Consider the following 23,842-nt stretch of genomic DNA (forward strand, 5'->3'; position numbering starts at 1 on the left):
TGGCGACTATGACGTTATGCACTTCTTGTATGGAAGTTGCCCCGCTTATTGTCCACAGAATGAAAAGGGGGATCGTAGAGGTCGCGCAGTGGCCAAAGTCTCGAGTTGCATCGGCTGCACGTCACTCGTTCCCAGCCTGTCCTTCAGCAGTGTTGTATTCTTCCCACCCCCTCACTGTTGCATTTTTCCCCATCAGACTGCTGTTTCTCGTCTCGTCAACTTCTGTGGCCTGGTCAAACTTACTCGAGCAGTTGCCATTCCCAAGGCTGATGGCAAGGAAAATATCTGTTTTCAGTGGAGGTGGTTTAGTATCCATTGTGTTATTGAGGTTTAAATGGCTATGCTCGATAAACCCTGGCCGTCAAATGATTGTTTCGCCCAAAGTTTGTGCCTTTTGTAACCACATCCATCCATGGTGAACTTATGACGGCGGAGCCCGCCAGTGACGACATCGCGAAAAAAAAAGGCAAATAAAGTCAATTCCGCCCCCTTACCCAGTATTTAATTTATAAGGACCAGACCTTGTTCAGCAGCTATTTTCAAAGAACCACACCGCTAATATTATAGGTACCCTTGGTAAGCCCGGTACACATTACAAAATTACTACCTCATCAGTCAACTTACTTCGTCCCGATTTGGTACGGTTGCTTTCGTTGACTTGCACATTATCCTCTTTTTTATCCAGTCCATCCAAGTTTTCTCTCTCTCTTTTCTATCCTTTAAGCCTCTGGCTATCACAATTTTAACAACCCGTTCCTCTTCCTCGCGAAAGCACGCACTGAGATTAAACGAGAAACTACGATACTCGAGTTGCACGAGCGGAGGTAAGTACGTGTGCATCACGTCAAATTCCCTTGCCCACAGGTATTCTTTCCGTCCCAAGGCGCCGATCCCTGTCAGCTTGCTCCACCAACTACCTCATTTTTGATTTCCCACCAGTACCTAAGAGTAGGTACTTGGTACCTACACTTTTGCAAGCCGTTCGCCATCCTGCAATTCGTTCGTGTTTCCAATCCCGTCTTTCAGCTCGCCCTCCTCAAACTGCCATCAACCCCCCGACGATCACCACAACTAATGTTCGCACTAATCCCCTCCCGTCGAAACTAGCCTGGTTCCCTTGCCCCTTGGTATTCTTGTGTAGTCCTTTCTGTCGTCTCTTGAACCGTTTTTTTGGACTTGCTCCTTTAGTCTTTTTAGTACCTTTTCGTTTCTTTTGTTTTTTTTCCTTTTCCTTTTTTTGTGCCCTCCCCTGGAAACATTAGTGTCGCCGCCTTGGGCAAACATGTACGCGAATGCGCGCACGCCTTGAGCCTAGGGATCCTTACATACACATACTTGTGGCAAGCCAATTGGCCACGCGAGATCGTCGACTAAAGACTTTGTCTCGTTCCTCTAGAACATCTTAATCTTACTTGGTTACCCGTCATCACGATGTCGGATTCATGAGCACCAAGGAAACCCGCGCTGGATGGTCTATCACCTGTCGTCGAGTCGCCGCGAACTGACCTCCCCGGGACGATATGCCTCCAGAACAGCCGCAACCACCCAGGAATACTGACCGCACGGTCCACTACACCATGAAGACCTCGTCGAGACCTGTCTCGACCCCGGGGCAGGGCAATAATACACCGGCCTTTCGTTCGGCCAAGTCCTCCACCACTCCGACCGCGCAGTCACCCTACTTCCCCTACTCAGTGGGCCAGCCCTACCCACCCAAACTCTCACCGTCGAACGCCGCCGCCAACCGCCTGACTACGCCCCAAGTCAGTCATGATACATCACAGGCCCGGACCCCGAGTCCAAATTACTTCGCCCTAGTTGTCGAGCCAACTCCAGACCCCAGAGATACATCGATGCTGCCCCGTGAGAACTGGAGTCCGGCTACGTCATCGGTAAAGTCGTTTGCGGCCGCCATCCCCAAGCAGCTTCCACTCGACGCCAACCCCGAGTTTGAGGCCTTCAGGAGGCAGGCAGACGCGAACAGGGGCGCCTCGGGATTCAACCTGGCTACTTCTCACTTTGGAGTTGGGGGAGCCTGGCCACCAAAGACCGATACAGACAGCGATATCTCGTCGGGGCCCAGACGACCGCGTGTTCCTAGATGGCACACGCACGGCAGCAACATGTCTATTGGAATGGTCTCTGCAATGCGGACACCTGGCACGACAGTGGCTCCGTCGGTAGCAGCTCTTGAGCAGCAGGAGCGACAACAACAACAGCCATCACGTCCTTCTTTACCTTCAAAAGCATCCTCCGTAGGCGGGTACCAACCGTCAGCAAGCCGCATGGACATCGACACTGACGCTAGCAACCTACATGATTCAGCTTATGTGTCCGAGGACTCTAAGAGAAATTCAGAAGATGTTCCCATCAACCCGCCTTCACCTCGTCAGACATCTTTCTTTGAGTCTCCGGCTCCGTTTGAGTCCAATACCGATCACAGAACATCTTTGTCGACCGTCGAGGATCGACACCCGCGATTGTCTATACCGCAGGGTAAGCTCGACCCACCAACTCCGGCGCCACAGAGCAGAACAATGAGGGCCGGTACTCTACCGAATTCTGCCGCCGATTCATCTTCACCTGCCATGATTCACCCCTCCGAGCTCAAGAGTATAATTGAAGATTCGTCAGCCGATGACTTATTACTGCTGGATTTGAGGGTCTCTACGCTATACCAGGCTTCACGAATTCAAGGCGCCCTCAACCTTTGTATCCCGACCACGCTTTTAAAACGGGCAACCTTTGATCTACAGAAGCTTCGACAGACGTTTCAGACCGACGAGCACCAGGATAAGTTTGCGTGTTGGCAAGAGACCAAGTTTCTGGTGGTATATGATGCTCACTCGGCCGATACGCGCGATGCGACGTCCTGCATCAACATGTTGAAAAAGTTTACTGTTGCTGGATATAATGGTAAAGCCTGCATCCTGCGTGGCGGATTCAAGGCATTCGCGGCAGCATATCCGCAGCTGATAGATAGACGTCATGGAGGAGAACGGGCTGGAAAACCAAGCTTGACGCTCAAGTCGGGTGGCGAGGGCGAAAGGCCATCAGTTGCACCCGTCATTGGTGGTGTTATGCTACCGACCGGCACCGACGCGGTCCCCAATCCTTTCTTCAGCAATATTCGTCAAAATATGGACCTTGCCGATGGTGTCGGACAGATGGATATCTCCGTGCCTCCCAATTTGAACAATAAGGGCCTGCCTGCCTGGCTTAGTCAGGTCGCTGAAAAGGCAGATCATGGAAAGCAAGTTTCCGACCGGTTCCTTACCATCGAGAAGAAGGAGCAAGCGCGGATGCGAAAAGCTTACACGGCGTACAAATCCAACGCGTCGTCTCTCACACCTGGTTCGAGTACCGTTGAAATCTCAGGCATTGAGAAAGGAGACAAGAATCGGTATAATAATATTTTCCCGTTCGAACATTCTCGCGTGAGATTGGATGGCCGACAGCAGGGCGAGAGCGACTACATCAATGCCAGCCATATCAAAGCAACCAGGAGTCACAAGAAGTACATTGCCAGCCAGGGTCCACTACCTGCTACTTTCGAGGTTTGTGCAATGTGCTCCCCCGTGTAGAAATCCTCAGGAAGATTCTACCGAAAAACTTTGATTGAAAAGCGTCACTGACATTTCCGTGTTGTCATCAGGACTTCTGGTCGATGATCTGGGATCAAGATGTACGCGTCATCGTTATGCTCACAGCGGAGCATGAGGGCGGGCATCTCAAGTGCCATCCATATTGGCGGGAGAGGGAGTTTGGGCCGCTGAAACTCCGCTCGCTGGGCGAGAAGAAGGTGTCTCTTGATATTGATAAACCCCAATCCAACTCTGACAACAGCAGCCCAACGCCTAAAACCCAGAATGCGAGCACTCCTGGGCCGCAGAGCACACAGAAGCAGGCGGTCACCGAGGGTCGTCGGCGGGCCAACACCACCACCACCAACCCATCCAAGCCCGAAAACGAGGGCTTCTTCAAGACCCAAGCTCAATCTCCGCAAGAAGTGCCGATTGTCGTTGTTCGCAAGTTCGCCCTCAGCCACGCCGCGCATCCTTTTGCTCCAATTCGCGAGATCACCCACCTTCACTATTCGTCGTGGCCAGACTTTGGCGCTCCGGCACAACCGAGCCATCTTCTTGCACTTGTGGAACTTGCAAACTCAATGCAACTCGCCGCGTACCCGGTTGATGTGAACTCAGCGATAGCCAGCTCTGAGCGTTCTGGCAGCAGATTGTTGTCGCAGAATAGCGGCAGCCGCGATTTTGGTAGCTCGAGTTCCAGCAAATTTGGCAAGACCAATTCATGGCCGGATGAGCCCCTGACGGACCCCGATGCGCGGCCCATGCTGGTGCATTGTTCTGCTGGCTGTGGCAGAACCGGTACTTTCTGCACAGTTGATAGTGTGGTAGATATGCTTAAGAGGCAACGGCAGCGGGCAGCCCGACGACTCAGTGCAGCAGCAGCTGCTCGTGAAAAGAGAGTCCGGCGAGAGGGGGTTAAACGCAAACTCGAGCAACGGGACATGGATGGAGATGTGTCAATGGCGGGCATTGCTGCTGAGGAAAAAGATCGGAGTCTTCGGCGGGATAGCGTCAGCGTCAGCCCCACGCGAGCATCATTCACAGATTCGCCCTTGTTCTCCTCACCGCCCAAGTTTCCTTTTCCAAGCATCGCCGAAACTAGGGAGTTGGGAGGCAGCAGTTTCAGCGGCAGCGATGAGGGCACCGGCTACTCGTACTCTTCATCATCCGACGAACAACAAATGCAGCACTCGCCGACGAAAAGCTCGTCAGAGGCCGGCTCTATGGTCGGGCTGGATACAGCTTGGATGGATGACGACAGCATTGATTTGATCGCGGCCACGGTCGAAGAGTTCCGAGGTCAGCGTCTCAGCATGGTACAGACCATTCGTCAGTTTGTACTCTGCTACGAGACTGTGCTGGAATGGGTTGCACGTCTGCAGCAGCGGACACACACTGGAGCTGAGGGCGGACTCCCATTGTTCTCTGCGGCTTCGGTTCCGGGTCGGGTGACGAGGTCGAGAATGCGCAGCGGAAGTTTGCAGAGTGAAGCGAAGCAAGCTGCGTAATACCAGCTGCTTGGTTTTACAAAGTATGCATGGCATGCCCTTATGATAATTCTTATATATACCCTCACGAGTACTTGCATGTATCCTCGTCATGTGCGAGGGACTGGAGCTTGGTCATGGAATTCTCCAGTGTCATGGCCGTTTCTACTAGCAAGCATAGCAGGCGAGCATGAGAATGGGGAAACACTATGATAATCTTGCTTTCGAGGCTGCGCTCTTTTTCATAGTGGATGATTTTTTTTCTTTTTTCCTCTTTTTATTTTCTTGTTGTCCTGCATAGGCCAAACGCATTGTACTAGGTAACAACACGAATGTTTAGTACGTTACAGGAATTCGGGATTGGTTTTAGTAGTCAGTGCTTTTTCTTTTTTTTTTCTTCTTCTTTTCTTTGTGTCCTTTTTTTTTTCGAGACTGTTTTTCTTTACTAGATAGTTCGTATATTTCCTTTGGTTTACATCCAGGTGGCGTTTTGGTGTGGGTGTGTAGACAGGATTCAAGTCCTTTCAGACTCACTGCATTGTTATCCCTTTTGGGCGTTGGGGCAAGGACAATGGGCTCTTATCCCAGGTTTTGCACCAGGCTTGGGCAATTGGCACAAAAAAAACATTTAACAGGCCATGGAGGGGTTGGGTTTTTTATGGGGGGTTTTCGTGGAACGTCTACTCGGAAATTAATACCCTCGGCGGACAATGCGACAGAGGTTTTATCGATTCTTGTTTGTAGAAACACGCTATATATAAATATACTTGATACACGAGCAACGCGTGTACTAGCTGTGAGTAAAATGAAAATGGACTTGGGCAATAAAGTATACATGATACGGTAGTAAACATCAAGTCCTATGTGGTGCTTCCCAAGGTTTGCAACTTTCGTGGCCTCTTAACGGACCCTCCCCTTACATCAGTCGCAAAGGTTTTTTTGACCATTTTGTAAGTTAAGTAGAGCTAACGCTGTTTGGCACCTGTTGTTCGTGAGTGTTATGCTGACCTCAGTGAGCTCGAAAGTGTTGAGACGGTAGATGCACATGTCAAACTCATCTGCTACTTGCAGTCATTGTTGCTTGTGGATGGCCCTCAGTTGTTTCTCTATTTTAGGACAAGCCCAGATCATCATCAGAATCTCATGGTTGGTGGGCGCTATGTTGGCTTTTCAAGTGGTAGTCTTTAGCCAGATTTGTCCTGGTGGCTCTGTTAGCCCGAGATCCAGGATCATGTGTTTATATACAAACAATGAGTTGATGCGCCTGGCTAGTGGTAACTGTCTTGGCACAATATATTCCCAGAGCCGAGCTTCACGACTTTATTCGCCTTTACAAGCCTAACATCAGGATGGCCTCCAAGTATTTTACTTGTCTCGCTCTACACGGACGTCGTGTATCAACCCTCTGGGTCCTCCTGTCAGACTCAAGACAGATCAGAGCTCATCATGAGGTGCCGCCCTATCCCTCTCCACCCCTTTTCTGCTCGCCGCCCTCTCCTCGCGGTCGATCTTGCGGTGCAGCCTCTGCATGTTCTGGTGGTGTTTCTCCCAAAAGATGCGGGCGGTGCGTCCATCCTCGGTCTCTCTGACCAGCCGCGCCTCGATGGTGAAGTTGATGTCCTTTTTGCCTTGTTCGAGCAGAGGTCTGCTGTGGTCCGTCGGCCAGGCTACGACGCACGTGTCTTTAGCTCTTGTGGCGACGTAGCTGGTCAAGTCTTTGAGTGTGTCTGCGTGCTCAACAGGTGTTGGTTAGTGTCAGTTGAAATACACACCAGCATGAACTTCTTGTCCCCCTTTTTTTCGTTTTCTTTTGCCAAGGAAAAGATTCTAACCTTCGCATTTGCTTCCCTCGGCCACCCACAAAGGCAGAAACTGATACAACTCCCCCGGCGCCGTGATCAGCACCTTTTCCTCGTCCCTCACCCCTTGCAAACCCTCAGTAAAGTCCGTCACGCCATTGCCGACGACGCCGCTACTGCCACCAGCCCCACCAGCCCCACCAGCCTTCCTCTCCACGACCCTGAAAAAATGCCTATTGCGACCATCTTCAGTCTCGAGTTGGGCTTGTATCCAGCCCCTCGCCAGACGCGGGATGCGCACCCACTCGACCAGCAGCACGTCCCGCTGCGGACCCTTGACGTTGACCCCGTCCCAGCTGCCCGGGTAGACGCGGCCGGTGGCGAGGTCGCGGATGGCGGGGCCGTAGGGCTTGACGACGGGATCGGCGTCGAGGTCGGAGAACTTGTACTGCCGGGCCGGGAAGGTGGCCGAGGCGCGGCAGAGCTCGTCGAACTGCATCAGGGAGGAGTCGTCGTGCGGCCAGGGCTTCTCCCAGCGCCAGCCGGATACGATGCCGTGGGACGTGATGTCCCAGTTGAATGAGCCTGTGGTGGGGACGGTGAGGGATAGGAGGAGGAGGAGGAGGAGGACGGAGGGGTGTATGGTTTGTGATGGCATGGTGTGGTTAGAGGGGTTTCAGACGGGAGTGTGGATGTATACCAGATGCTTTTTTTTGGGGGGGCTACTTTTGAGGCCTCATTTTTGAATTGTTCTCTCGGCAAGGGTTAGAAGGGGTGAGATCATGTCATATATAAGATGAAGATAGAATGCATGGCTCGGCAGCAAACATCCCGTTGTCTTCGGCAGTTGTGTGTGGGGGGCAGGCATATTAGGCTGAATCTGCAGGACCAGATTCGTGAGCTTCCAACAAGTATCAAGTCCCCCAGGCTTTTCTTACGGCACTCGAAAATCTTAAGATGCAGGTTTCCAGCTACTCTATCCGTTTGGAGGTGAGAAAGATGTGAAGGGTCTAGGAGCACGCGCTGGAGAGACCGGACCATGTCACGTTGGGTTAGGATGTTCATACATTCACCACCAGAAGAGTTTCACTTTATCATCACTTTTTACAGAGCAACTCAGGACCACAGTGACTATCCCATATGACTGACTGACAAGAGACAGGTTACCAGTCTTGCCACAGCAAACAAAAGTGGGGGGAGGGAGGAGGGAGGAGGAGGGGGAGATATCAAAGGCAGAGCGCGTTGGACGGAAAACGTGTAAACAGTCCAACTTGCTACCAATAATCAGTCGAGTTTTCAGCTTGGATCCACTGTTTTTTTGTTTTTGATAATCAAAAAGGTCAAACCTTTGCTGGGAAAGGTGATCCTCGAGACCAAAACCAAACAACTTCTTTTTCTTGAAACAACTTTTCCCTCTTCTTCAACGACAACAAGTCAACTTCATCGCTGATTTACAAGCCACTCGGCCTGAACTGCTTTCTTTCATCAATAAAACAATTCATCTGTCCTTCTTTTTCACTTTCTGACGCGTGGAATTCATATCTGCAATCATGGAGCATCAGAGCGTCGAAAACATGGTGAAGCAGATCCGTCGCGACAACAGCCGTAATGGATCTCCTCCCCGCCTCTGGCAGCTCATTTATGAGCATGACGGCTCTGAGTTTTACATGGAGGTTGATGATAAAGATGTGAACGAGGCCTGGGCTGAATTCGTCGTAAGTATCAGTCACTCTGTTACTCGTTTACTTACACCTTGGCGCGTCTTTCCCAACACGCAAGAATGCCAAAAAAATGAAGTGAACCAGAATAAAGATGTTAACCTCAAACAAAAACACCAGATCCGGCAGAAAATGCCCCGCAGGTACAACAACGACGTCATCAGGAATGAGCCGTTCATGATCAAGAACATGGTCAAGTCCTTCCGCATGACCACGTACCAGATCCCACCGGGACAGCTGCGCACCGCCGCCGTCGCCTTCATCGACACCTGGCGCACCAACCCCCGCATCCTCGCCTCCATCGCACATCGCGAGTACGGCAAGGGCCGGGAGTTCCTCCAGATGCACCACGTGCTGTTTCTCGAGTCCATCCTGATCGCCCAGGCCGTGGTCCTCACCACCGCCAAGCTCTACGGCGGCCTGGGTCTCGGCTTCCGCCACGACGGCACCACCCTTCGGCACCGCTAGGAGCGCGCCGCCGGTGAGTTGCGCAGCTTCGACGACGACTTGGCCGCCCTCAGGGCGACCGCCACCACCGTGTTCGCCGGCCTCGACGACAAGGTCATGGCCGAGCCCACGGACCACTCCGAGCCCACGCCGCCCGGCCGTCCGCTGGATCAGATCGAGCTCCACGGCGCCTGCTACCTCAAGCTCAAGGCCGAGTACCAGTGCAAGTTCCAGACCAAGCTGGCCGAGATGAACGACTTTGTCAAGGAGTGGCAGGAACGCTGCCTCACGCTCGCTTCTTTGGCTCCGGTGCCCCTTGCCGAGGGCGAGCAGGATCTGGTCGTTGATGAGGACTGGATCGTGCTATAGACTATCTGAGAAAGAATACCTCTTATGATACTTTTGAGTAGCAAGGTAGCTATAACAAGATTCCGGCACTACAGTATCTGAAGTTCAGATTGTTTGATTGGCGGCACAATGCCCGTTTTACGGTGTAAGAGGACCACAAAAATGCATGAGAGAAAGTGGGAATGGTAAAGAAAATGGACGCAAAGAAATATATTGATGGTAAAGCTGGGGAACAAAAAGATTCTGGTGTTGTAGTATTTGAAATAAGGGCTCTCTGATCGGCTGCACAAGGCCATTTACAGTATTGGGGAACCGAAAGGATACTTATACTGGATTAAGAATGGGAAACTGAAAGGATACTTATACTGGATTAAGAATGGGAAACTGAAAATGGTAAAGAAAACGGACAAAAGACAGCAAGGCATGAATGAGAGACCTGGGAAAGGAGATTTGAAAATGTATTGTATGTAATATCACATCGCGGACCAACACCTAAATCTTCAAGGGGAAATGGTCACTATTCAGAGCAGACACTGGGATCAGGCATTGATGGGCGAATCAGTTGCCTTTTGGTATAAGCAAATAAATTCAGCTTGTACTCACTCAATTTGATGAAAATGCTTAGCTCTGGTGCTCTGTGACTGTTCACCGTAGAAAACAGTTTGCTAATGTTGAGGTGGCGAGACGTGAATATCGGGTCCTTTTGGTCTGCGATGCCGTTGTTTTTGACGCCACTAAGGGCTTTCGTCTGTTTAGGTAGGTATGTTTATTGCCTTGGTGGTATCACCCGTGCTCGACCAGTTCCGGACAATCTCATTGCCGTCTGTTGTTTTGTCTTATTTTTTATTTTATTTTTTAGCTGCGTATACCAGTGGCCAATTTCGCAGTCTTCGCTGCAGCTCGATTCCGCCGAGGTCAGTTTTGGTCTGGAGGACACCATAGAGTGGCTAAACAAACATCCAGGACCGGGATGTAAAAAGATATTTAAGCAGTTTTGAGAGCAGATGGTCAGCGGTTGAATGCGTTTCCTTTCATTGCTCTAGTATAGTTTCTAGAACCAGTTCTAGTTCTAGATTTAGACTAGTTCTAGAACCAGAATTAGAGACATCGTGAGAGTCAGCTTGGCTAGGTGAAAGAAACAGACCCAGACGGGATGTGGAGGTCGGGAACTAAGAGCATCGAGGATAGAGCATTGGGCTAACTTCGAATGGTCATCAATGAACTAAGAAGAGGCTGAAGGACCTAATATTCCCCGCATTGTGACTAAAGGTTAGCAGCTCCTCATGGTATGGCGAGAAGACAATAAAAAAAAACACAGATGATCTTGGTGCATATTAATTCTGATAATAGCCGGAGAAGGCGGCGTTTTTACTACTCTCACAACGCATATTGTATACTGGAGGCTCCACTGGCAGACGCCAGCCATATTTACAATACGTAGTAGATTGCAAGATCCAGTCGCAAATACGGGACCAATGAAAACTGCAAACAATCTACCTACCCTGCTACCTACATACGTTCACCACGCGCGAACACTACGCGACATGGAACCATAGTTCAGTTACATACCTAGTCATACATTAATTAGCTGGTTCGGGTCGCCACTGCTGATGAATCTTGGACGGCTAACCAAAGCCGATTCGCCATGAGCCACTACTTTAAACCTTTCTGAGAGATTAACTAATTGATTCATGGGGTAAAGAAAAATTAAACGGTTGAGTACTCCTTGCTACCTCGGAATGGATACCCTTCATCTGGCCCCGTTTCGTGGTCTGACGTTGATGGTGTCCGGCCGTATGCTCGGCGTGTTATTCTCGTGTTGCGGGACCGGACCCCTTTCCACGCCAAACGAGTCAAGCAGCACCCGACTGTATGGAGCCATGTCGTCATAACTGATTTTCCTAACCACGGAGAGACGGGTCAGCTGAACATTGTTGTGGTTCGCTCCAGATCTTTTTTTCAGGGGCAGCCTGGTTGGGATAATATTGAGCAACTGGGAGAAAAGAAAAGAGAAAAAAAAAAAAAAAAAAGACTGGCCTGATGTGTGCGTACCTCCATACATTAGTGCAGAGAAGATTGTCAGGCAATTTATACCCAATTCAGTAGCGATGGTCAGAAAATCAATAGATCCCCCGCATAACCTCCCGCAATGTGCGTTGTGTTGCTTCGGGCACAAACCTACCTAGCTTGTTAAAATGAACCTGATCTGGGGGTTACCAAACTAACCAGAGACCCGCGTGCTGGGAATCCTGGAGCCGACCTCAACTTCCCCGGGTTGTATCTCCGGTTCTCTGTCAACAAAGTACCGCCGACATCACTCCGAGATGGCTTCTTCTGGGGTTTACGGGGGATTGTGGATGAGTTCTGGTTACGAAACCTGCCTGCTACCAAACATTACGTAGGCGGGGACGAAAATAATAATCAGATGACATCTTGCACTAGGGGAGGAAGGAGGGGGGAAAAAACAAATCTTCAACAAAACTATGCATAGTACGTACCTATTTAGCAAGGAAAAATAAAACAATCCACAAACTTGGCCACCTGAATGATGAATCCACAATGATCACTACCATGTAGTAATGTTATGGAACCTCAGGAAAAAAAAAGTCTGCCTCCAATTACCAATGGCTCCAAAGTGACGGTAATGACAAAAAAAAAAAAAAAAAGACCACGATCTATGATTACCTGCAGGGATGGCCTCACAAAGCCGTGCGCCAAGGACGGCCCGCACTACTTGGCTTCGATCCACAACGCTTGGTCTCCTGTTTCCTCATAAAGAGCCTCAAGCACCCGTTCTGATGTTCAAGTATTGAAACTTTTTTAATTTTTGGTTAATCCTTCAACTTGACGGTCCTGAGTCCAGACCCCATCTGCCGTTTTCAAGCTCCCTTGACGGCATCTTTTAACTCCCATTGGCCGGTCCTCATCTCTTCAACAGGCTACCACCACAAAGAACCACAACAAGATCCCTTCACCACACAAATAACCAAAAGAGAGAATACAAACCATGGCCGATATACAACCTGCCCGCCCCAGCTCAGGGGAGGACAAGTCCAAAGGCCCCATCGGTGGTGACCACGTAGAGACCAGGAATGGCGGACCTGCAGAGAAGCCGCTCAACGAAAAGGAGGCCCTCGAGTACGCCCGCAACGGCGGCGACAGCGAGATGAACAGCCTGATATCGAGTCTGGAGCGCGAGCTCGAGGCCCAGGGTGGGCTGAGGAACGGCTTCTTCGACCTCCAGTTCAAGAACACAAAGTACTTCAACTGGATGATCATCGCCTTTGCCTCCATGGGAGGCATGCTCTCGGGTCTCGACCAGTCCTTGATCTCGGGTGCCAACCTGTTCCTCCCTCAGGACTTGGGTTTGAACTCCCGCGAGCTCAGTCTGGTCAACTCTGCCATGCCTCTCGGTGCCGTCGGTGGTGCCTTGATACTGAGTCCCTGCAATGAGTTCTTTGGCCGTCGCATGTCCATCATGATCTCTTGCTTTTTGTACACTGTTGGTGCTGCGCTCTGCGCCGGTTCTATCAACTTTGGTATGTTTTCTTCTTGCGTGTACCTGCTCTTGGCGGTAACAACATAACTGCCAGAACAACAAAACCAAAACAAATAAGAATTCTCGCTAACCTTTTTAACCCCCATCCATAGGCATGATCGTGTCCGCTCGTGTCATCCTCGGTATGGGCGTCGGTCTCGAAGGAGGTACCGTCCCTGTCTACGTCGCCGAGACTGCCGAGCGCCGGATCCGTGGTAACGTCGTCTCCCTGTACCAGCTCAACATCGCCCTGGGTGAGGTCCTCGGCTACGCCGTGGCGGCAATCTTCCTGCATGTCGAGGGCAACTGGCGCTGGATCCTGGGCAGCTCGCTTCTCTTCTCAACCATCATGTGGGCCGGCATGCTCTTCCTCCCCGAGAGCCCACGCTACCTGATGCACAAGCGCCGCACGCTCGACGCCTTCAGGGTGTGGAAGCGCATCCGCGGCACCGACACCCAGGAGGCCCGCGAGGAGTTCTTCATAATGAAGGTCTCGGTGCTCGACGAGCAAAACGCAGTCAACGAGACGGCCCGCAACAAGCGCTTCCCCTGGATGGACTTCTTCACCGTGCCGCGGGCAAGGCGCGCGCTCGTCTACGCCAACATCATGATCCTGCTCGGCCAGCTGACCGGAGTCAACGCCATCATGTACTACATGTCGGTGCTGATGAAGCAGATCGGCTTCAACGACGAGAAGGCCACCTACATGTCTCTGGTGGGCGGCGGTTCCCTCCTCATCGGCACGATCCCGGCCTGTTTGTACATGGAGAAGTTTGGCCGACGATTCTGGGCAAACACCATGCTGCCGGGCTTCTTCGTCGGCTTGGTCATCATCGGCGCCAGCTACCACATCCCCATCGACACCAACACCACCGGCGCCGCGGCGTGCTACCTGGTCGGCCTGGCGCTGTACATGGGCTTCTTTGGCTGCTATGCCTGCCTGACCTGGGTGGTGCCGTCCGAGGTGTACCCGACGTACCTGCGGTCGTACGGCATGACGACGTCCTCCGGCCTGCTGTTCCTGGCGTCCTTCGTCGTGACGTACAACTTCACGGCCATGCAGGAGGCCATGACGCGCACGGGTCTGACGCTCGGCTTCTACGGAGGCATCGCCGTGCTGGGCTGGTTCTACCAGCTCATCTTCATGCCCGAGACCAAGGACAAGACGCTCGAGGAGATCGACGAGCTCTTTGAGCGCCCGACGAGGGAGATTGTGTCGGAGAACATGCGCAACCTGTTTGGTCGCAAGAAGAGCCGCGATGATGCTGCTGCGGCGGCGGTGAAAGAGGGCAAGGCTGATTTTGCTTAAGAGGGGGTTTGGGAGATCAACTTGTATTTTAGAGTATCACTAGACGACTGCTCTTGAAACTAAAAAAAGCTGATGTGCAACATATGACATTGTACATTGTACGATCTTTCTCCAGATATAATATGAAGAGTGCACAACAACAATAACGTTTAGTGATGTTGGCTTTTGGCTTTGAATTTGACGTAACGGTAGATATTCAAGTGGATTGTTCAGATCGAAGCACCTACACAAGAAAAAAAAAAAAAAAAGAGCTCCGTAACCTACCTACTACCTAAGGGAATCCATCCCTTGGCATGCTTGGCCACAAGACAACTAAGCTCACGTAGGTGCCTCATCAATCCTTCCATAAAGGTGGGGCCTGAAGCCGTTTTCTTCCAATGAGCACCAGGCACGTCAGTCACCTAACCCGTCAGCAGCTAAATAGCAAACCACTTTCCCAATATACTGAAAAAAAAGGTCCAGATCCGCTCGCGGGGACTAATCGAGAAAAAAAAAAAAAAAAACAGATTATGTGAGATTGAGGCTGCGGCCCGCTGCCAACAGTGACAACAACAAGCACCACACAAATCATGCAGCGAAATAACAATCGGGGAGGCCTGGTATGGTGGGGGGCTGCCAGCTTGAAGAGGCGCAGCCCGCCGCAGCCGCAGCTCTTCTTTTTCCATGTCTCGCGACAGTTCCAGGCAGCCAGAAAGACAGGAAAACGAGGATAATCTTTTATTTTCTTCTTATTTGATTCAAGGGTCGTCGCACCCGGCATGTTTAAAGACGCATCGTCAACTCTACAAACAAGATACGTTCCGAGTCATTTTTTGATTTAATTCAAAAATGTCCATCGGCGTCGGAGAGGTACTGACAGCGCTCGAGCTGGTCAAAAGCGCAATCGAAATCTACAAGGAAATCGCAAAGGCACCTGAGGAAATCAAACAGCTGAACAAGGAGCTGGTGGAGCTCATAAAGCCGCTCGAGAGTTTGCTGTCCCACTTCCAGGCCCACGCCGGAAGCAGGAGCGATGCGGCGCTAAAGAGCGTGACGGATCGGGACCGGCAGGACCTTGCCGACGCCATCCACGCGTCGCTGCGGGACTGCGGCGAGATCAAGGGCATCTTTGCCGATTTTGCGGCGAAGCGGCTGGGAAAGGTCGGGGACGTCCCCCTCGTCACCAAGTTTGGCTTCGTCGCCAGCGCCTACTACAAGTTTGGCGACGGCGCCGATACGGTCAAGGCGCTCATCCTCAGGATCAGGGAGCGGCAGATCGCCATACACACTTATCTGCAGGTCATCCAGGTTAAGCTGCTCGATGAGGCCAACAAGAACATCAAGAGCCTCGGCGACAAGATCGACCAGCTGAGGAGGGATGCAGAGAAGAAGAACGCTGCCGACAAGGCCATGACGATTGATATGATTAATCAGTTCAAAATACTCCTGGCTCAGGAGCTGGCTGAGGCTAGAAAGGCAGAAACTGGAAAGGACAATAGCCAACCAGTACCGCATTTCAACCAAAAAGACACTATCAAAGTAGACAAGCCGCCAGTGAGATCCAAAACCCCCGAGCCTCTAGACAAGACCAAGCTTCTTCCACCCGAAATAAGTAAAAAGCACAAGCGGAGGCTAAGCGCGCCGTCGGCCCCGGCCAAGCCGCGAACACCATCACCCAAGCCGAACGACAAGAACTACTCGGTCTTGTTTGTCGACCCAAACAACGTTGGCCGCAGCCTCGTGTCCCAGGGGATTCTTCTACTCATCGATGCCTGGCTGCGCGAAAAGGCCGGCAAGCAGTACACGAACCGCATCAAAAAGGTCTCCTCGGCAGGCTTCTTTGTCAAGCGCGGCGGGGATTGCCACGAAGAGATTGAAGGACTCAGCTATGCCCACCCGTCGTACAAGTTCGACCTCACCGACAGCCTCAAGGAAAAGAACACGGCCGCACTGCGCGCGCTCTTTGACGGGAATGCGGCAAATACCCAGGGTGCAGAGTGGAGATACGGCGGAGGGGCGAGGGAAAAGTACGAAAAGATGTTTGCGGACATGAGCCCCACGGGAATAAAGCGGTCGCACTTCAAGGACTACGACTACATCTTGTGCTTCACGAATCGTGAGTACAGCAATCTACACCGGCTGCGGTCCGCAATTGTGGCAAAGGACGGCAGTGACGCCTCTCCCAACGGCAAGGGGAAGATCCTGCACCTTGGCAGGTGGCTTCCAAAAGATGAGAAGGGGGTTTCGCCGAGTATATATGCGGTACCTCCGAATGATACCGGAGAGGATGAACTTGTTTGGAATGCCAAGATTGATGAGATCAAGAGAGCTATTGACGGGTTTTTGCACAAGAGACTACACTATACATACCCTGAAAAGCCTGCGGTGGCACAAGGCTAACGTACCTAGTCACTGATATATCTCGTGTAAATTTCCATATTAATTTCCTGCCTCGATCTCCCCATATCCGCTACCATCATTGATATGGACCTGATTTGCAGTATGGTGAGTCACTATCATTTTGAAATTTTAACATCCGCGGAAGGTAGAATTACCCTTTGCTGAAAATGATGATTTCTAACTAAAAATTTACGACCTGGAACTAGAGACCGATACTTTTATAACGATCCCACCAGAAACTATATCTACAATGAAGTTATATCGCAAAAAAGCCAAACCCGAACCAGCCCACGACCGACCAATAAAAAGAGATCCCGCCCAAAAACCCGAGGCTCAAACAAACCTCGTCGTTGCCAACGGCTGCGCGGTACCCATGATGACCGCCTCCTCCTTGGAACCGGGCTCAGCATCCGTGACGGTGTGATCGTTCTTGACCTCCTGCCAGATGCCCTTGTAATTGCCAACCTGGTTGGGCGTGCGCGCCCTCTTCTTGTACGAGTGGCGCCTGAACTCGACGAACCAGACCACCCACCAAAACATGGCGGCGAAGCCGGCAAACACGGCGGCCAGCCAAGCCAGCGCCAGGAAGGCGCTCGTGGTCCTGGCCGACATGTTGAGCGCACCACCCGCCGAGTCCATGGCGCTGGACCCGCCGTACGCGATGGCCGTGCCCGCGACGGCAAGGACCCCAAAGGCGGCCGAGCCGAGCAGCGCGGAGCCCGTCCACGCCACGACGGCCAGGCGCTTCCGGCCGGTCGCCAGGAACACAAATGAGCCTATCACGGCGACGCCCGTGCCGATGACGCCGATTATCAGCATGGCCGTCATGAAGCGGCTGCCGATGCTGATGATGTCGACCAGCAGGCCGATGGTCGTGCTCATCACTTGGATCAGCGGCACGGTGACATTGGCGGTCGCGACGGTGAAGGTGCTGGGGATGCTGTTGGAGATTCGTCGGAGGCCTGGTTTTAGGGGTGGTTGTATATTGATGTCAGCTTGCTTTTTTTTTTTTTTTTTGGTTTTTTCTCGTTTTCTACCCCAGAGACAAATGAAAACTCACCTTTGTTCTTGTCATCGTAGGAATAGCAATCCGTGATCTTAATCTCGGAGCGTGGATTCAGCCGATCCACATAGTCGCCCTCGCATTGCCGAGTGACAAACATGACATAAGTGTCCTTGAGGTTGAGCGACTTGGTCACGTTGCTGATGAGCTGGCCCTGGAGGTCCTGGACGGCGCCGTTGATCATTCCAGTCAGGTTGTTGGAGATGCCGTTGATGAGGCCGTTGAGGATTCCCTGGACGCTGTTTGGGTCCGCATTGCCGCTGGCTGGACCGTTGTTGGCTGGTGTTATCTCGATCTGGCTCTGCCCTGCCTTGGTCATATTGAGCAGTGTTTTTTTTATGTTTGTTTGTCAGTTACAGAGAATTATTCGGAAGAAAAAGAGATCCTAACCCCTATGACGAGCCTGTTGTTTAGAATTGATGACTTACAATGAGCCACGCATCATTGACGTTTGCGCTGCTGACCTTGTTTCCCGTGGCCAGCAGTGTTATCCCCAGTGCGACGGCGACGACGCCCATCACTATGGGAAATAAACTGCCCCAACGAATGCCTGCCATTTTTTTTTGTATCTTTTTTTTATTCCTTTCTCCTTTTTTCCCCCCTCCTCTTCGTTCGTTTGAATTTTATTTTTTTACTGGTCGATGGTAAGGTGACACCCCCTCTCGGATGTTGTTTGCCGTTTAATAAAGTTATTGGTTTTTTTTCTTTGGCCTCTGAGAGTATTGTTCCCCACCCTCTCCTTCTTTTTTTGACAACTTACAACAACAAAAAAAAAAGGAGTTTTTTTCGATTGAATAAACCAAGGGGCCAAACGGATTAAATGGTACTTTTTAGGGCTGCGATTCTTTAAAGTTCCGAAACGTCATGCCAAAACACCTCATGCCAAAATATTCGCACAGGCCGTAACTAGTTTAAACCGTTCGGTTATTTTCATCCAATGTGATCAAGAAGAAAGACGAAGGGGGAGAGAGAGAGAGAGAAGAAGGGGCCTGGGCTGGTTTGTCTTGGAGGGCGAGGGCCAGAAAAATCATGAAACGTCGGATGGGGAGGGGGGGTTTAACAAGATGAGATAACAGTTATCGTCATCCTATCACTTCTTCTTTTTTTTTACTTTTTTTTTTTACTGCATAGTACAAATTCACTCTTTCTTTTGTTCTTACATACTGTAACCCAGAACAAGACGTACTCGCATTGGCATGGGGGAAAAAAAAAGAGTTGACTGCTGTGGCACATACCCGCTATGACCTTGGACGTTCCCGGTCGTCACATGTCATGCCCGTGGGATTTGTGAGGGGGGGTAGAGGGTCTGTCACGTCTCAGTGTTTTGCGTAATTGCCTTTTATTGTTCTTCTTTTTTATTATCGGGGGGTCCGGGATGTGCTAGTATTAAAAGATTATGGTGTGGTGTCTGGGGGAGATCGAGATGGAATAATCTTGGCTGTAAAGATCTACTATGTACACCGTGTCAAGCGTGGCTAGAGCAACATTGGCGTTTTTCCTTGTTCGGATTTATACAAAACGCTAAAGGTTGAGTGCTCGTCTGTTGGTGTCAACCTTTTTTTTTTGTTGGCCTAGCGAACAGTACAAACACTCATTAAGTTTATACCAGTCAGCACTACCGTGTTTACATAGTGTGTGTGGTACCACGTAGATAGATGATGGGCTCGCATGTTAACTGCTGCAGTTTTTCATCTTAGGCCTTTGCTTTGATGGGATCCACCAGATCTGTCTGGGTATGCCAATTGCATCGCCTGTTTTGGGATGATAGAAGTCGGCAGAAGAGATCAAATGATTTGATTTTTTTTTTGCCACACAGATGCAATACTCCACGCGGCAACCCCTTCCTTCACTGGCAAAGTATTGGGACCCTTGGTAAGGTACTTTGTGGGAAGTCTTAGACAGGCAAGAAAGAGATATTCGATCTTATGTTATCATGGAAAAGCTAGACATGAGTAGTTACAAAAAGAAACGTTGGATGACAGTATATACTCGGCAGTATACTAACTCAAGTTTCAGTGGTATCCATGCTTAAAGTCCATATTTACCCGCGATGTTAGTGGGCGTTTGAACAAGTCAACTCCAGGGTGATGCAAAGGCCGAATGCGAATACGCGGACGATCTGAGCCAAAAAAAAATGCCAACCCACTAGTGACGTTCCAACGGAGTAGTTTAGTCTTGTAACCACGCAAGCCTCTCCCTGCCAAGCCGGAGAGAGAGAAAAAAAAAAGACACCCTCATCAACAATTACTACTATTACGTAGGTGCTGGGCCTAAATCGTCAAAATCTCAGCAGCCCTCAGCACGGCATTCGCGCTCTTGACTATCCACTCGTCCGCCAGTTCCCTGTTCCCCTGGTCCAGGCTGTCCCCGACGGCAGGGAACACGCTCGCGCCGTACCCGTTGTCAAGCCCAGGGGCGCTCACGATGTTGTTGTAAGTCAGACGGCCCGGCAGGGCGCCCTGACTGGCGTATCCCCGGTTGAAGTCGCGGTACTTGGAGTTGATGACGTCGAGGAGTACCGTGTCGTTGTGAGACAGCGCTTGGGTTGCGAGCTTGTCGATGGCCTCGGCGGCGGTTTCGAATACGGTGATGGCGTCAGAGAGAGGAGATAGGTCGAGGTCGGTGATGCTCGGGAAGAGCTCTGCCATGTCGTCTTCGAGGTCTTCAAATAGAACGCGCAGGGTGGTGGCGGCGTTGGGGAGATCAAATGGGATCAGGGGGTCGTCGGCTAGGTGGTACATGAGCAACGTCACCCACTGTCCCATGGCTTTGTGGACCTGAAAGCCTGGGTCTGCGTAGTTGGCCATCCAGTTGTACGTATCGTAAAGTCTTTTTTTTGGGGGGTTGTTAGTCATGATTGAAGCCTGGTCGCAACAACTTCTCGGCACTGGAACAAACGTACGAGTGATACTGGTAAACTGGATCGCCCTTGCCTGGACCTCCTGATATATCGAGCTGTTGCATCTATCGTGTAAGTGTTGTGTCTTTTTTGCGGTATTTTTATCTTTTCTGAACATAACAAAAAATGTTAACTTCAACTCACAGAGCTAATGCCGTTGTGGTAAAATGCAGCATAGTCACTCCCGCTCCCCAGCGGCCCAACATATCCCGAGGTGCTATTGTACCACATGTCGTACAGCGTCTCGCCGACGCCGTACCTCTCGGGAAACGCCACCTTCTTCATCAGCTCAATGGCAATGGTCTGAATCTCTCCAGATCCGGTGATAGCTGTCCTTGGTCCCGAGACGGCAGTGTCTAGGTTGATGTACGCCACGGCCTTACCAACCAGCTCGGGCAGGTGGTCTTCAACCCACTCAGTCGACCCCATCAACCCAAACTCCTCTGCGTCCCACGACCCAAAAATGATGGTCCGGCGTGGCTTCCACCCCTCTTCGATAAGCTTGCCAAACGCCCTCGCCATCTCAACCAAGATCGAACCGCCCGAGATGGCATCCGCTGCGCCTCCCGTCGTCCAGCCATCCCTGTGGTTCCCGATAATGACAAACTCGTCCTCGGAAGTGCCGTTGATGTAGCCCATGACGTCCCAAGCCGGCTCCAACCTCCGCTCCATAAAGTGCACCATGTCGAGCGTGGCCCCCGGCGCCGGCCCGCTGCTGTAGCTGACGTTTGCAAAGGCGCCGACCCAGCTGCTGCGGTTCGCTTCCGTGCCCGACACGCCGTGACCGTCGAGGGCCCGCAGCAGCTGCAGGCCGTCGCGCATGCTGACGGGGATGGATGGGATCTTGGGCCCCAGGTCGCTGATGTCGCCGCGGGGAGCGTCCCGGAGCGACGGGTAGCCGATGGTGGACGGGTCGCCAAAGGACAGCGACGCCCAGCGGGTCGAGCCGCGCTGGATGGCCGAAGGATGTCGGGCTGGCCCGTCGGGATAGGGCTTGTAGCCGTTGGCCTCGGTGACCTGGCCGTCTTCGAGCGGGTCCGTGTAGAGCACGGTTCCGACCATGCCGTTCTCCTGTGCGTTCTTGATCTTGACGCCGCGGTTAGTCCCGCCGTACTGCGCCAGGGCGATCTTGCCTTTGAGGTCAACCCCGAGGTCTACGAGGCGCTTGAAGTCGCCGCGGGTGCCACGTCTTGGTTGTTTGTTAGTGTTATGGATTTAGGGGGTTGTTTATGTTCTTGTATCCAAAAGAAACGAACAGAGAAAACATACCTAACATAAACATATTCTGCGCTGACATTTCCACTGCCGGACAACGCATGAAACGCAATCTTCTCATCCGGGTTCGCCGTCTGTTCGTCTCCCTCCAACACATCCTCCCTCAGCTGTGCGATGTGCGCCGACCCATCCGGCCTTCGCAGACGCAGCGAGCTCTGACTGGGCTCAGTGTACGTGATCCAGTACTCTGCGATCTGGACCTCGAGCCCGGCGCCCTGCCACATCTGCCGCGTCCACTCGGCCTGCGACCTGTTGGAGCCGGCCAGACGCATGCCAGAGCTGTAGTAGTACGACCACTCTGCGATGCTGCTGTTGTCGAACGAGTCGACGAGGATGCGTTCCGTTTCTGTTAGGACAGGCGGAGATGTCACAGAGGCCCGCCTGATCAGGTTGGACGATGCCGATCCACGAGAGAGCCGGCGCTCGGTGCGGCGCTGGATCTCATGGCTGTCTTGTAGGCAAGCTTGGACGCACATGGTCGCTGTGGCCAGTGTGGCGACGAGTGTCTTGACGCTCGCCATGTTTTGGTGTCGAATTTTTTCCAGGATATGAAGTTAACAGCCCCGTGGACTACACGTTTATGGGATCATAAGCGCAAGACCGTAGCACAAAGGGATGGCTGAGCGCATGTTTGTCTTGCCTATAAAATGTCGTCGTACACTTATAAAATCTCCTTTGAATTCATTCCATGGGCGAAAGATACGACAACATGACTAAATTTCGTCATGTTACCGCCAAGACATGCAAGTATACGCTGACCGCTGCTAAAGTGCTGCATATTTCTCGGGTCGTCGCCATCATTGTCAGGGTTCTGTTCGAAAGGACCATTTCCAAAAGAGGAAGCTGGTGATGGAATCTGCATTGCGATAACAAAGCCGGTTGGCATGAGATGAAGTCATGGTTGGGGGTAAGATGGTTTGTTGATTTTGTTTTGATTTTGATCTTGATAGTTTATCACGTACAACAACAACGTCTGTGGTTTCTTTGTCTTGATCATCTTTCGTTGCGACGATACGTGAACTTTAAAACTTGAAAGCAAGAAAAACAATCATGGTTTTGTGGAGAGATCAAGACCGACAAAGACAAGTTCTAGTCTAGATAAACTCGAGATAATCGGTTACGACGATCGCACTGTTGTAGCCGATGATAAATGAGGGGGAAGAAAGATGGCCTCCACCTCTTCCCCCGCACTTTGTACCCTCGGTGCAAATCAATTTACTATGTACGGTATAACAGTTCAGAAAATACTTGTTAGATCTAGAATAGTTCTAAGTCTAGTCTGGATTAGTCCCAAGTAATGCTGCATCCATTCTGAGCCAGATCTTTTCGTACCTTGACAGAATAATTATCAACACGATATTCTCTGTGGCTCAAATACACACATTATGCTCGATACCATGACATTGGCAAAAGCAGCCTACGCGGACGAGAAACACAGCCGCATTTTACCATAATGAGTCATAATGCGCAGAACACCATCGACCACACCATCAACGTTTTGTTCTACATCGTGTCCCGCGGTATTCGGGTGGATGGATGGCATGTCATTAGGGCGGAATTCAACTGTCAATTGTATACCTACTTTCGAGTTTCTGCAAATCCTCTACCCCAGCCGCTGATGGTTTTTGGTCAACCCAAATTTTGGACGGGTTGTTGTAACAGTGCGATTGCCCGAAATCCGTGACAAGCAAGCCCGAATTACCGCTTTCTTACTATACCTAGTCTAGTCGATCACGGTAAGAAGCAAGAATTCGGGTAGAGGTTTGACGGTTCACAGCCACAAACCTTACTGCTAATGTGCCAAGGGAATCTATGCTCTTTCTGTGAAGGGACTTTATGAATCAGTAATTCACGACTATGCCGGCTACTACAAGTACGTACCTACTTAAGTAGACATGGACTGAGCAATATATAAATGCATCGCCGCCGTACCCATTTTCACCTGCTCTATCCAACATAGACCGCATACATCTCACATCAAAACCATTCAACC

General features: G+C 51.3%; 9 protein-coding genes across 9 annotated transcripts; 5 read left to right on the forward strand and 4 right to left on the reverse strand.

Annotated features, from left to right (window-relative positions):
* Window positions 1-1,520: 1,520 nt before the first annotated feature.
* On the forward strand, window positions 1,521-5,095 carry PgNI_04143 (uncharacterized protein; the record flags this gene model as incomplete). Its single annotated transcript, XM_031124194.1, has 2 exons — window positions 1,521-3,557; window positions 3,656-5,095. The coding sequence occupies 2 exons, from the start codon at window positions 1,521-1,523 to the stop codon at window positions 5,093-5,095; spliced, it is 3,477 nt and encodes a 1,158-aa protein (XP_030984203.1).
* A 1,153-nt stretch (window positions 5,096-6,248) lies between these two features.
* Window positions 6,249-7,531, reverse strand: PgNI_04144 (uncharacterized protein; the record flags this gene model as incomplete). Its single annotated transcript, XM_031124195.1, has 2 exons — window positions 6,249-6,801; window positions 6,907-7,531. The coding sequence occupies 2 exons, from the start codon at window positions 7,529-7,531 to the stop codon at window positions 6,509-6,511; spliced, it is 918 nt and encodes a 305-aa protein (XP_030984200.1). The 3' UTR covers window positions 6,249-6,508.
* Window positions 7,532-8,423: 892 nt separating this feature from the next.
* Window positions 8,424-9,407, forward strand: PgNI_04145 (uncharacterized protein; the record flags this gene model as incomplete). The annotated part of the gene is made up of 3 exons (XM_031124196.1): window positions 8,424-8,588; window positions 8,712-8,981; window positions 9,060-9,407. The coding sequence occupies 3 exons, from the start codon at window positions 8,424-8,426 to the stop codon at window positions 9,405-9,407; spliced, it is 783 nt and encodes a 260-aa protein (XP_030984201.1).
* Window positions 9,408-11,191: 1,784 nt separating this feature from the next.
* On the reverse strand, window positions 11,192-11,720 carry PgNI_04146 (uncharacterized protein; the record flags this gene model as incomplete). Its single annotated transcript, XM_031124197.1, has 2 exons — window positions 11,192-11,287; window positions 11,569-11,720. A coding segment is annotated over one exon (144 nt), but the record flags the coding sequence as incomplete, so codon positions are not given.
* Window positions 11,721-12,393: 673 nt separating this feature from the next.
* Window positions 12,394-14,233, forward strand: PgNI_04147 (uncharacterized protein; the record flags this gene model as incomplete). Its single annotated transcript, XM_031124198.1, has 2 exons — window positions 12,394-12,925; window positions 13,038-14,233. 2 exons carry the CDS (start codon window positions 12,394-12,396, stop codon window positions 14,231-14,233), a joined length of 1,728 nt encoding a protein of 575 aa, XP_030984199.1.
* Window positions 14,234-15,061: 828 nt separating this feature from the next.
* Window positions 15,062-16,612, forward strand: PgNI_04148 (uncharacterized protein; the record flags this gene model as incomplete). Its single annotated transcript, XM_031124199.1, has 1 exon — window positions 15,062-16,612. One exon carries the CDS (start codon window positions 15,062-15,064, stop codon window positions 16,610-16,612), a length of 1,551 nt encoding a protein of 516 aa, XP_030984206.1.
* A 333-nt stretch (window positions 16,613-16,945) lies between these two features.
* Window positions 16,946-18,232, reverse strand: PgNI_04149 (uncharacterized protein; the record flags this gene model as incomplete). Its single annotated transcript, XM_031124200.1, has 3 exons — window positions 16,946-17,574; window positions 17,673-17,985; window positions 18,104-18,232. The coding sequence occupies 3 exons, from the start codon at window positions 18,230-18,232 to the stop codon at window positions 16,946-16,948; spliced, it is 1,071 nt and encodes a 356-aa protein (XP_030984207.1).
* Window positions 18,233-19,561: 1,329 nt separating this feature from the next.
* On the reverse strand, window positions 19,562-23,193 carry PgNI_04150 (uncharacterized protein). Its single transcript, XM_031124201.1, has 4 exons — window positions 21,844-23,193; window positions 20,719-21,763; window positions 20,578-20,639; window positions 19,562-20,504 (listed from the first exon to the last, which is right to left on the reverse strand). The coding sequence occupies exons 1-4, from the start codon at window positions 22,368-22,370 to the stop codon at window positions 19,946-19,948; spliced, it is 2,193 nt and encodes a 730-aa protein (XP_030985514.1). The 5' UTR covers window positions 22,371-23,193; the 3' UTR covers window positions 19,562-19,945.
* On the forward strand, window positions 23,171-23,597 carry PgNI_04151 (uncharacterized protein). The gene is made up of 2 exons (XM_031124202.1): window positions 23,171-23,421; window positions 23,512-23,597. Exons 1-2 carry the CDS (start codon window positions 23,313-23,315, stop codon window positions 23,574-23,576), a joined length of 174 nt encoding a protein of 57 aa, XP_030985513.1. The 5' UTR covers window positions 23,171-23,312; the 3' UTR covers window positions 23,577-23,597.
* Window positions 23,598-23,842: the final 245 nt, after the last annotated feature.

This window comes from Pyricularia grisea (genome assembly GCF_004355905.1).
Source record: "Pyricularia grisea strain NI907 chromosome Unknown Pyricularia_grisea_NI907_Scaffold_2, whole genome shotgun sequence".
NCBI lineage: Eukaryota > Fungi > Ascomycota > Sordariomycetes > Magnaporthales > Pyriculariaceae > Pyricularia > Pyricularia grisea.